Genomic DNA, 12,783 nt, shown 5'->3' with positions numbered 1-12,783 from the left:
AATGAGGTACATTTTAGACATGAATGTACAAGGTGAGCTCTAGTTGAAACTTAAATGTGCTTCTTTTGCAGAGGGAGACCAAAGGGCAGTTTCTTATTGACCACATCTGCAATTACTACAGCTTGCTGGAGAAGGACTATTTTGGCATTCGTTATGTGGACCCAGAGAAGCAGCGGGTAAGAGTCAACCTCTGTCTGAACCCATTTTGGGGAGTGATTCAGGCTGTGGGTGAGCAAAGAGGTTCCTCTCAGAGAATTCATGATGTATACTTGTTCTCATGGTTATTGACCACATAAGACCGACAAGCCTGGTGTGTGTGTGAGTGGAAGAGTTTGGCACTACTCCCACTGGACTGGGTAGGACAGGAGAAAGGAAAACTTACCTTAGACCTTTCCAGAAAGCTATTTCCACCCAGTTCCTGTGTCTTTGAGAAGGTTTGACAAACCTTGGGTTCAGACAGTGACGACATAAAATCTTATTGTGGAGAAAATCTACTTCTCACTGTAAAAAGCTATTGATAGAGAGGGGAACAGGAGAGTGACTGCTTAATGGGTACAAAGTTTTCTTTTGGGGTGATGAAAATGTTTGGAACTTGATATAGGTGGTGTTTACACGACATTGTGAATGTACTAAAATGGTCAATTTTATGTTATGTGAATTTCGTTTCAATTTTTAAAAAAGCTTTTGGCAGATGAAAGGGTTAAGATACTTTGAAAGCTGCTCTTTGAATACCACTAAATTTGACAACCCCCACTGTATCCTTGTTCCTGGATATGCCTATCCTTCTTGGTATCTGTTGATTTTGTAAGAGAAAGTAGGGGAGTCTGGCCTTTTGAGCTGGGTACTGCACCAGCACATATATATTTATGACATACGTTGGATTCAGTGATATCTGTCCTTCACATCCAAAAGGTCTCAGGAATCTCCATCCTGGGCCACCACTTGGGGTTTCCCATTCCTGCAACCCTGCTGTGGGTCCCAGCTATGGATCATAAGGCCCTGTACCTGCTCTGATACCTGCTTTTTATCCCCTACTGCCAAGCAGGGGTCAGCTGGGTGGTGGTCTGGGATGGGGGAACAGGTCCTCTTTGTCTTCTTTAATTTACTCTCCTCCTATTGGTGTCCCCGGTCATCTTTCTCTGCATTGTTCCCTCCCCACAGTCTTCGTTTCATATTTACTGACCCAACACAATGAGGAGAGGCTTATAGAGTGTATTTTTGTAAAGGAAGAGGCTGTCTAAGGAATAGATTAGATTTTGTTCTGAAACATGGGGAATCATTTCCAGTAGGACCTAATCTTCTGTAAACACATACAATGCAGTGGCTCAGAAAGAGATTTTGCTTTCCTGTAGCACTTGCAGGAACTCTTTAACGGGCCATTTACCTGAGAGGAAGGTAGCAGGATACTGGTGAGGACGGAGTGCTGACATGAGGTCATGGAGGGGATTCATATGGCATTTCCTACTGTTAGCAGTGGTTCCCAGACCTGGCTCTGTAACAAAATCACCTTAGGGGTTTACTAACAATACTTAGTATGGACACTATTCTAGACCTCCTGAATCAGAATACCTGAGGCTGGGACCAGGAACATATATTTTAACACATCCTGATTCTACATTTGATGTAGCCATCCCAGCTTTGGTCTTCAGACTGGTATTGGGGACCATGGCATAAAGATATTCATAGACATAGCTTCTTGTGGCTTATGAAGATATTAACCTTTTATGGAGAGAGAAACAGATTCAAAGATATTGTGGCTTGCCCAAGGTCCTATAGCTAGTAAGTGATGGAGTGAGTGTTGAGTTTAGGATTATGGTTCAAACCCTAATCCCTGCAGGTCAAGTAGACTCTGTGGTTTATATTAGCCATCTAATCACCACTGAATATAGATTATTTTTGTGTAAGATTCTATCAACTCTAGAAACCTGACCTGCGGAAGTAATTCTAGCAGCCATTAGTTGAGCAAGTCTCTAGTCTTCCCCACAACATTATAAGGAAGGGGAAAACTGAGGTGCAGAGAGGGTCAGTGGCTTGCCTAAGGCTACATGACTAGTAATTAATGGTGGAAGGATGGTATTTGAACCCACATTCTTTCCACTCCTCTTCCAAGTGAAAAATTGAAACATAGCCTAGACCAGGGATTTGTAAACTTTTTCTGTAAAGGACCAAATAGAAAATATTTTCACTTTTGTGACCCATACAACCTCTGTCATAATTTTTCAATTATTTTATTCTAGTGGAAAGCAGCCATAGACAATACCTAAATTAATGGATGTAACTGTGTTCTTCTAAAACTTTTTTCCAATAAAAGTATTTTATAAATAGGCAATTTGCCATAGTTTGCTGACCCTTGGCCTAGATAATATCTGGAAACCACTTAAGTGCATAAACTATTTTCATTTCTCTTGATTCATTGGGAAGATATTAGATAACCTAATAAGAGAAGTCTTTAGAATTGGAATCAGATGTTTGTATGAACTCATAGTTTAAAAAAATACAGAAACATAGATGGGCATGTGGGATAGTATGCATATGTATATATTTCCAAGTTCTGTTTTCTGAGATGTCCTAGAGGCAATGACCCCATATTAGCAATGAGCACACTTATCCTCTAGATCTTGGTTTCTAAACATCACTTTCTAATAAAAGGAACAAGGACTCCTTGAAGAAATGGCTGATTCTAGGGCTGAGGCAGGGAAATCACAAGATGAGCCTGGAGCATGTTGTGGTGCCTGGAAGTAAGGAACTGCAAAAAAAATAAAAGGTCACTAGAAAGGCACAGAGTGAACCTGAAAGAACTGCCAGTGGCCCAAACTGGAAAATCGGAGGGCAAAATAAATAACGATAGTATTGGATTATAATCCATTAAATAAAATATCCATGAGTCTTAATGGTATAAATAATTGAGTAAATAAAAGGGGAGAAGAAGTAGCTCTTCCTTACAGAAGAATTCCAATTAATAAATGTAGAAGGAATGAGAGAAATAGAAAACTGTTACAACATCACCGTGATTGTTGTGGGCAAGATTCATTGATGAAAGCTAAAATTAGTGGGCAGAAGTTTGAGAAGAAACAAGATATTTGTATAGTCTCTAAGTGCCCTTCCCCCAAGATATTTTTTAATTGCAGAGGGGAAAAGCCTAACTTTATAGTGGAGAAACCTGGCAGGCACGACTTTAATGAGGCCATCAAGGTTAACATCGCCAGTAAGAGGACCTACCAACATCATGTACACCCTGATTATCCTGCACTGAGAAGGGCACATTGTTTCTGTGGTATTCTTCCCAGTAATGCATAACTTTGTTCAAATCTTTAGGAAACCTAGGAAAAACTGAAGTGAGAGAAACATTCTTCAAAACAATTTACCTATATTCTTCACAAACATTGAGGCCATTAAAGACCAGGAAAGACTGGGGAACTCTCTAATCTAAGAGAGACACGTCAACCAAGGCAATGTGGGATTGTCAGCAAGTCCAGCTGTGGGAAAACTGGTGAACTCCAGATGAAGTCTGTAGTTCAGTTAATAGCATTGTGTTCATCTTAGTTTCTTCACGTTGATAATTGTACTATGGTTATATAAGATGTTAACATTAGGGGAAGAACATGGTTATACTATTGTACCTTTTTTCATGTGTACAATTGTGTTTTTTTTAAGTTAAAAAAAAGTGGTTAGGTTGATGTGTTTCATTGTTCTTTATATTTTGGCTTGGCTTAGCTTAATTTTTAGTGTCTAGATTTGGGTAGTATATTAGCGGAAAAATGTGGGCCACACTCAAAACAAAATAGTCTTATCTGATGTATCCACTAAATTTGCTTAGAGGGCTGCTTCAATAGTTTTTCCCCCTATGCACCATACGACTGTTAGAGCCTTTTGATTCTGAAGATTCAGTGTGAGTCTAGCTTCCACTTGGGTTGCAAAGTAGTTGTGGCACAGAACTGGATGGACTTTGTACTCAGAAAGATGTGAATTAAATCCCACCTCTGCTGGTCAGTCAGCTGTGTGATCTTGACCAAGTTATTGAGGCTTTGAGTCCCTACCTGATTGTTAAAACAGATAACAATACCTACATGTAGGGTTGATATGGGAATTAGAGATAAAGCATGCAAATGTTTAACAAATGGTAGATACTGAGTACATGGTGTGTGTTATTTTTTATTGTGATTTTTACAATTATTCTTTGGCTGGGTCTAAGTGAGGCACTTGTATGAGGTTGTAAGAGGAAATACAACCACGATTAACAAGTCTAAGATCTATATATGTCAAAAACTTCTTTTAAAGGAAGGATGGCCATTATTATGATCTTTGGGGAGAGAAGGGGGAAAATGAGCCTTGGATAATTAGAAAAATGGGCTCAGAGGCACAAAGACCTGCTGATATGGGAGTTTTAAGCAGAGATTAATTGACCAGCATTGGTGGTTTTATCAGGTCATGTACTTTTTCCTCAGCAGAAAATAAAAACCAGTGAATTATTTGGATAGAAAGCTGGTCAACACAGAAAATCAAGTTAGTTAGAAAAGCTGAAGTGGAACTTACCTTTGCTATGGGAGTTGGTGGTTTGCCTACAACTCTTCACAACTTGATTTACAGTAAACCATTGTGGAATATTAAATATTTAGCACTATTACATTTGGAACACCATATGTTTGACAAGATGTCTCATGCCCCATATGCTCTGAGAGTGATGAGGACTGAATCAGTAAATGATGACTATCTTTTGCTATTTTAATGACAAGGGCTCAGAATTTCCATTATTTAAAAAATTTGATGTAGGGAGGGGTAGATTGAATACCAGTCGGTAAAAATCCCCTCCACTTTCCACCGTATTGTTCTTCTCAAGAACTCCTATAATCTTAGTTGCCTGAGATTAGGGAAAAGTTACGTGATTATTTCTCTCATTTTACTGATGGAGAAAGCTGGGCTTAGAAGTTTAGAAGTTTTAGAAGGAATAATTCTAGAAGGAAAAAGTAGTACTTGGCTTAAGTCCAGGCATTTTTTTCTTCAATGTAACTTATTCTTTCCACTGCTTCTCAGGTGTTTGGGTAACTTCTCTTTGGAAAGCTGAAGTTTTGAAATAGTTGGATTTCATAACTCTGTTTTTCTATGGCTATGGTTTGGGATGTCCATTGTCCTAGATTTCCCTTCTGGCTTTTCCCCTTTCCCAAACCCAGCTAGGGGGAAGTCACCCCCAGTGTTTTAGAACTGAGGAAGTACCCCCTCCCCCACCAGCCCAGTTAGAGGGGGACTCCTTCCAGGACTAGGTTGTAGTGTTGGTTTACGGTCTGCAGGCAGATTGGGCCCAGTGCTTTTGATTTTAACTTCCCTATATCTAAGCATCTGCTTAACCCACCTGCGTCAGTATCATTGACTTTTCTAACTTCAGGGCCATTCCGATTCATCCTCAAAGACCACAAATTCCCTTTAGAAATTGATACCTTTGGGACAATCTCCTCCACCATTCTGTGTTTGGGCATTGTAGGTCATGTGGCCACCGGATATACTTTCTGATTGGATGACCTGGGATATCATAAATGGAAAGACATGCCTTCTTTATGCAGATATAATTACAGCCCTGGCGTTTTTAATGTTGGTAGCCAGAAAGAACTAGTGAACCTATCAATGAGTTTTATTAATAATTAGAAAAGACCTTTTCTACGTTAGGGCAGTTTGCTTTTTCTAGAGGCACCTTTGGGGAGGATCTAGAATAGAATAAAAAAATCCCAATGATTTTAGGTTTCACTCTGGGGATGGTGCCAGGAAGCCAGACAGCATTATGTCCCACCAGCTGCTCCTGCCTTTGAAAGGCTGCTTCCTGCTCTTGGGGATAATTGTCCCACAGATGCTTGTAACTAGGATCAAGAGTGGTACCTGAGATTTAGGGCAGCCCTGAACTGGAGAAGGTTTGTACTGCTGCTTTAGGTCACTGGTCATGAATTTGTCCGATTTTGTTTTTAAAGTCTCAGGGGTGGGGCACCTGGGTGGCTCAGTCGGTTGAGCGTCCGACTTCAGCCCAGGTCATGATCTTGCGGTCTGTGGGTTCGAGCCCCGCATCGGGCTTTGTGCTGACAGCTCGGAGCCCGGAGCCTGTTTCAGATTCTGTGTCTCCCTATCTCTCTGACCCTCCCCTGTTCATGCTCTGTCTCTCTCTGTCTCAAAAATAAATAAACATTAAAAAAAAATTAAAAAAAAAAGTCTCAGGGGTATTAAAACTCAAGACCATTTGGATGCCTATTTGGGGAGAAGGTATGAACAAATAACTTGGCTTTATGGGAAAGGACTTAGAGCATTCACGTTACAGGAAACATAGCAGTTATCTTAACAGCTTGAAAACTGGATATTTTGGGGCGCCTGGGTGGCTCAGTCGGTTGAGTGACCGACTTCGGCTCAGATCATGATCTCACAGTCTGTGAGTTCGAGCCCTGCGTTGGGCTCTGTGCTGACAGCTCGGAGCCTGGAGCCTGTTTCAGATTCTGTGTCTCCCTCTCTCTGCCCCTCCCCTGTTCATGCTCTGTCTCTCTCTGTCTCAAAAATAAATAAACGTTAAAAAAAATTAAAAAAAAAAAGAAAACTGGATATTTTGTGTAGTGTTTCAATTGTGGCCCAAGGTATTAACTTGACAGATTTGGGGAAATTGTCATATTCCTCCAGCAGAAAGCAGAACTTGGTGTTTAACTAAAATGATTGCTCATAATAGACACTGTCTACACTGGATGTCCTCTCCTAGGAAGGGATGAGGATGCCTGATAAAGACAGGTTGCAATCTGTAAGTCATTTAGGTAACTGGGATGTCATAATTTTAGTAGAGGGAGGAGCAAGCACATGAACTGTTTATCTTGTCTGGGCCAATTGGCAGACACAGGAATAAGTGTGGTGAAAAATGCCATTTTATTCTTATGTGAGTTGGGAAAAACCAGGAGGATATCCAAGGTGACTCAGTCTTCCTCCTTGGTGGTGGGAACCTCCTGGGCTTGGTTCAGAAGAGGGCACAAATCAATTAGGTTGATGAGGTTTAAGTTCCTTCCATTAGAGAAGCTCTCACTGGACTTCCAGAAGGCAAGAACATCAGAGCTGATGGCAAACCAGCAGGTTTGGAAGTTTCAAATAGCTCTAGAGAACATTTTTAAGTCAAGCTGAGAAGAAGACTAGAATGTAACTATGATGTATAACTTGGAGAAATAAAAGCAGTATAGGTTGGGAAATGACGATTTGAGCAGATGTTTATTTCTTCATGTATGCTCAAGAAAATGTCATTTAAAGGTTGAACTGTAATTGTGTTCTGTCCACGGAGAGGAATAATGAGGAGTGCCTTAGCTTGGGCTGCGAGAAGAAAACACCTGCTCATGCACGGCAATTAGTTCTCGCAGTTCTGGAGGCTGGGAAGTCCAAGTTCAAGATGCCAACAGATTTGGTTCCCGGTGAGAACTGTCTTCCTGGCTTGCAGAGTGTTGCCTTTTGCCTGTGTGCACACTTGGGTGGGGGGTGGGGAAAGCATGCAGGTGTTCTTGTCTATCTTCCTAATCTTATAAGGACACTAATCCCATCATGTGGTTCTACCCTCATGACTTCTTCTAAACCTTATTACCTTCAAAGTTACTGCTTCCAAATACTATCTCATTGGGGATTAGAGCTTCAATGTGTGAATTTGGTGGGGGTGGGGAGGACAAACATTCAGTCTACAACAAGGAGTAAGAGTTCTAGTTTTCCACTGCTGTGTAACAAGTCTCCTCAAACACTCAGGGGCTTAAAGGAACACAATTTTATATATGCCAGGATTTGGGGGTTCAGAAATTTGAGCAGGGTTCAACTAGATGTTTCTTCTGTTCCACATGGTGTTGACTGGGCTCAGTCAGTGGTATTCAGCTAGTGGCTGAACTATTCTGGAGGGCAGGGGGCCCAAGGTCCTTTCATTCATATGCCTGGAACCTTGATGGGGGTGGCTGGAAGGTGGGGCTTGAGGGCCCCCTCCCTCTGCATGTGGTTTTGGGCTTCTCCACAGAGCCTGTCCATCTGGGTGTTTGAGTTTCTTACAGAGCCCTTTTGAGTTCCAAGTACAGGTAGAGTCACTTACGAAATAAACTGTATGAAGAGGGTTTGGGGAAGAAGTGGTAAGTTTTGGACATGTTGAGTTTGGGATACTGTGAGATGATGAGGTAGAGTTGTTCAGTCTATAGTTGTGAGCCTGGATCTGAAGCTTAATGAAGAGGTTTAGGCCACAGATGGAGATTATGGAGCATGTGAGGTCTTCATTACCTCAAAACCCTGAGGAGAGACTGCAGAGCTGAGGGAAAAGACTAGAGAATAAGAGGAGAATCTGAAGGCTAAAGAACATCCATTAAAAAAAAAAAAAAAGGATGTCCAGAAGGAGAAGCCAGTAGAGGAGACCAACCAGGAACATTTAGAGCAGAAATAATAGAATGAGGAGAGGGAGACCTTCTGGAAACAAGGGTAGCTGGTCGACTTAATATAAGGAGAATGGGCTCCAGTGTTAAACATCAAGAAGGAAGGAGTAGGGGAGACATTACTGCTCAAGATCTAAGAGCTTTTATACCAGGAAGGCCGGGTTAAGTCCTGACTCTACCTTTTGCTGATTGTATGACTTTAAGCAGCCTCTTTAACCTATGCTCAATTTCTTTATCTGTAAGACGGGGACACTAATGGTACCTATGCCACAGGGCTGTTATTTAAGTGCATTAGTCCATGTTACCAACATGTAACAGATCTTTTACTACATGCTTTAAAGAGTTTGAAAGCTTCGTGTGTTTGGCAGCTAGAAGATTTTTTTTTTAATTTTATTTTTTGAGAGAGAGAGCATGAGTGGGGGTGGGCAGAAAGAGAGGGAGACAGAGGATCTGTAGCAGGCTCTGCGCTGACAGCAGCAAGCCCTAAGTGGGGCTCAAACTCATGACCCACGAGATTATGGCCTGAGCTGAAGTCACTCAACTGGCCACCCAGGTGCCCCTCTCCTTTTTCTTTCTTTCTTTTTTTTTTTTTAAAGTTTTAATTTATTTTTGAGAGAGAGAGAGACAGCATGAGCAGAGGAGGGGCAGAAAGAGGGGGAGACACAGAATCTGAAGTGGGCTCCAGGCTCTGAGTTGTCAGCACAGAGCCTGACACGGGGCTCAAACTCATGGAGTGTGAGATCATGACCTGAGCTGAAGTCAGACACTCAACCGACTGAGCCACCCAGCGCCTCTGGCAGCTAGAAGATCTTTGACCTTAGACCAGTTTGATGACGATGTGAAATGTCTACGGCTAGACAGCAAGTGTTACGTGGTGACGAATTCCACTGCTTGAAGGAACCCCATCGTTTCTTCTATAATTGCATTTTGGTGTCTTAGTGTACTTTAAAATAAACAGCAGTTTGTGTTAATGTTAAACAGTTGATATTTTTACAACCTCTGTTGCATTTTCAGAGTACTACTGTTTTTTCCTTGAAGTATACATTAAGGGTTTCTTGGATGTAGAGCAGGGCTTGGCACACAAGGGTCAGGATGGCCCCCATTTGTTTAGTAAATTTTTATGGGGACACAGCTATTTCTATTCATTTATGTATTGTTTATGGCTGCTTTTGTGTTCTGATGACAGAGTTGAGTAGTCCTGACAGACCATATGGGCCACAAAACCTAAAATATTTATGCTGTCTAGTCCTTTATGAAAAGAAAATGGTGCTGGTGCTTTCTTAGGCTTGCTGTTTCCACCTCTGTTTCCCATGGTGTTTCTTCTCCCAGCTGTTACTTCTATTTTGCTCATCCCTGAGAACCCAGAATGCAAGAGCAGTTATGGTTGAAGAAATACATTACACTGAAGCAGTGAAGGTTTTCTTGCGTAGGTTGATTTCCAGAAGGACAACAACTCGTGAGTGTGCCTGGTCTATAGACATTTTTGCTGTTGTTGGCATTGTGTTGTAGATTTCACTGAAACTGGAGTGGAAACCATTGGTTACCGGTAGCTAAATAGCTAGGGGCTAGCTCTAACTGGGCCATCCAGAACACTGTTGAGGTTGAGTGCATTCAGATGGCATTCTTTTTCCCCCTGCAGAGGCCAGAGGGTCTAGAAATGGCATAAATTGGCTAGATAATGCAGGGAGACTGAGTTACTCTAGGGCTTTGTCCAGGTGAGATGTGAGAATCAGGCCATCTTTTCAGGGCTGTGATGGGAATTGGTCAGATTTTGGATCTGGTTACTCCTGAGGGGAAAGACAATCTCCTGTTTGGGAGATTCATTCATTCTTATTTAAAGCCCCATTGGTTATTTAACACATTTCTCTGGGCTATGGATTATTCTGGTTTAGGGCATCAAGGGTTTTGAGAAAGATAACAGAGAGGTGTGTAATTTATTCTGTGAATCAATTTCAACAGAAGCCCAACATTTGAAGATAACCAAGTGTGTTATATTGTTTACCTTTGGGAGTTCTGTTTTTTTTCCCCCTGGCTTAGCAGCTACCAAATTAAAAATCAATCTACTTAGTCACAAATCACCACCTCACACCCACCTTCCCTCCCCGCCCCCCAACTTCTCCTAAAGAAGCCAAAATTGGAAAGTATAAAAGAAATGCACCACTTCTATGATGGGGTAGAGAAAAATGATCTCTTAGGGCTAAGTGCAGCTGGGTCTTGCATAATTAAAGAGATAACATTTTTTGGCAATATTCTCATCCTTCAGGTTCATAGAATATGGAATGTGAGAACTGAAGGAATCTTAGGGTTCCTGGAATCTGTCCCCCCTCCAAGACCACAGAGAAGGGAATGGGGACAGAGAAGGGTTATTCAGCACTCTGCTTTTCACCCCTTTTGTGAGGCTTCCTTTGACTTTTCTTTGCATCAAGCTGCTATCAATCAAAATAAATTTGTTCTAAGAGGTGGCTTCAAATGTGGTCAGGCTGGATTGTCGAGACTGAAACCTTTGTCAAACTGGGACCTCTCTTGGGGGATATACAGGTTACTGGGGTTCCAGCCTGAGGCAAAAGGAATAAAACCTTCAAAGGAAAAATTTTAAATACCATGGTGGGAGGGCAGTTTTGGGCAGGGAGTTAGGGAAGCTGTGTTGCCTCTGGATCCCAGAAGCGGATCCTGAGATAAAAATTCCAGTTTTGTTAGGCATTGTTCCCAGGAAGAAAGACTTGTAGGAGATTGGAGGGATTGGCACAGGGAAGGGAAGGAGGTCCCACAAGTGTGTGGTGTTGAGCAAAGTCGTGTGGCATGTAACTTGGGCTGAAAGCCAAACAGGAGCTCTGGAAGAGTGGTAGGTTATGCCTTAGGGTTGTCCTGACCAAGGGGTGAAGGAGCAGAGGTATTTATCTTGGATACCAGTCACTTCTTAACCTGTCAGTTAACAGATGAGTGGGGAGGCTCGTTCTTCACCCTGCATTGGATTCCAGTAACCTGAAGGCAGCCTTCCTAAAAAGGGTCAGGGTGCTATATAACCAAGGAGAAAATGGCATCGAGGGGATCTGAGCAGAGCCCTGGTGTTATCTCTGCAGATAAATTCCTGATACCTTCAGATCACACTGAGGGAACGCATCCTCCGATTGCTCTTACTTCTTAAGCTCCTTAGGTAGAATTAATAGTTGGGTCTTAGCCTCTTTAGTCTTTGGAATTCTTATTCTAAGGGAGAGTTCAAGAACTGAAGTTTTCAACTATTGTAAACTAGCCACAAATTCAGAGATTTGGCTGGCAGGCTTTTCTTTCTACCTCTCTTAGGGAACTTCAGTTTTCAGCAAGGAAACAGACTTAAAAAACAAAAACAAAAACTAGCATATATCCCAAGTGGCAATTGAAAGGAAGATAGAATGTTCTGAGCCTTATTTCTAATTACCAAGCACACAGCATCATGGTTACTTTCTCACAGGTGTGTGATCCACCTGTACATATAGTAACAGCGGGAGTTGTTGGTGTGGTCTAGACTCAGCTTCATTGCCCAACTCTAAAAGGAAGAAGGAAAAAAGGTAGGAGAATTACCCTTCACATAGAGCAAGAGGCAGTTGGGGAGGGAGTGTGGGAGGAAGAGAGTAGCCGAGGTGGGCTCACCAGAGAGGGGCCGTTGCACCAATTTGGGAGTGTCTCTGAGTGAACTCACAGAAGATGAGAACAGCCGGTGTTTCCTGAGCCTTCACTATGCTCCAAGTTCTGTTCTCAGAACTTCTTAATGAATTAACCTGCTTCAACCTCATGATGCTGCTGTAAGGGAAGGAACAGAGGAAGTGGCCAGGCTGGGATTTGAACCCAGGCTGGCTCCTGAGCTGGACCAATGCTGGGGGCTCAGCTGGACCTGGCATCTGCCTGTTGTGGATGAAATTGTTCTTCTTGAGTCTAAATTACATAGAATCCACCTTTAACCTCTGAGTAGAGCTTAGCTTCCTTTTTAAAAAATTGACTTTTAATTATTCATGTAATGCATGAATACATGTAAAAAGTATGTTAAAACATCAGATAAAACAGAAGTCATGGTTTCTTTTGAGCAACACCCCTAAATTCCTGTTACTTCCCTGTTACCCAACCTCACTGGTATCAGTTTAGAGTGTATCATTTCAGGTCTTTAAAAATACATAGAGATGCTTATTATGTATTCTTTGGAAATATATGGTAGTTTAGTGTAGCTTTTACTTGGAAAACACATCAATTCTATGATACCAATAGTTCAGAGGTTCTCAAACATTGTTGATTTATGGCTGTGTCAGTATTTTAGTAATTATTTCACAGTGCCCTTGGTAAAAAGAATGTCTGACAGTGCTATCTGATAAGAGCGAGAGCCAACCAATTTAGTATTTATGTGCTAACAACTTAGTGC

The 12,783-nt window shown here is 41.8% G+C and overlaps 1 protein-coding gene across 2 annotated transcripts in view; it reads left to right on the top strand.

The window, feature by feature from the left end:
• Positions 1–12,783, top strand: part of FRMD3 (FERM domain containing 3) — a 310,702-nt gene that overhangs the window by 153,363 nt on the left and 144,556 nt on the right. For both annotated transcript variants that reach the window (XM_042964448.1, XM_042964447.1), the window contains exon 2: positions 72–176. In XM_042964448.1, the coding sequence (XP_042820382.1) occupies positions 72–176 (105 nt within the window). The remainder of the gene's footprint in view (positions 1–71; positions 177–12,783) is intronic.

This window comes from Panthera tigris, chromosome D4 (genome assembly GCF_018350195.1).
Source record: "Panthera tigris isolate Pti1 chromosome D4, P.tigris_Pti1_mat1.1, whole genome shotgun sequence".
NCBI lineage: Eukaryota > Metazoa > Chordata > Mammalia > Carnivora > Felidae > Panthera > Panthera tigris.
Note: the sequence above shows the minus strand (reverse complement) of the source record. Positions and strands in the feature narration are given on the sequence as shown.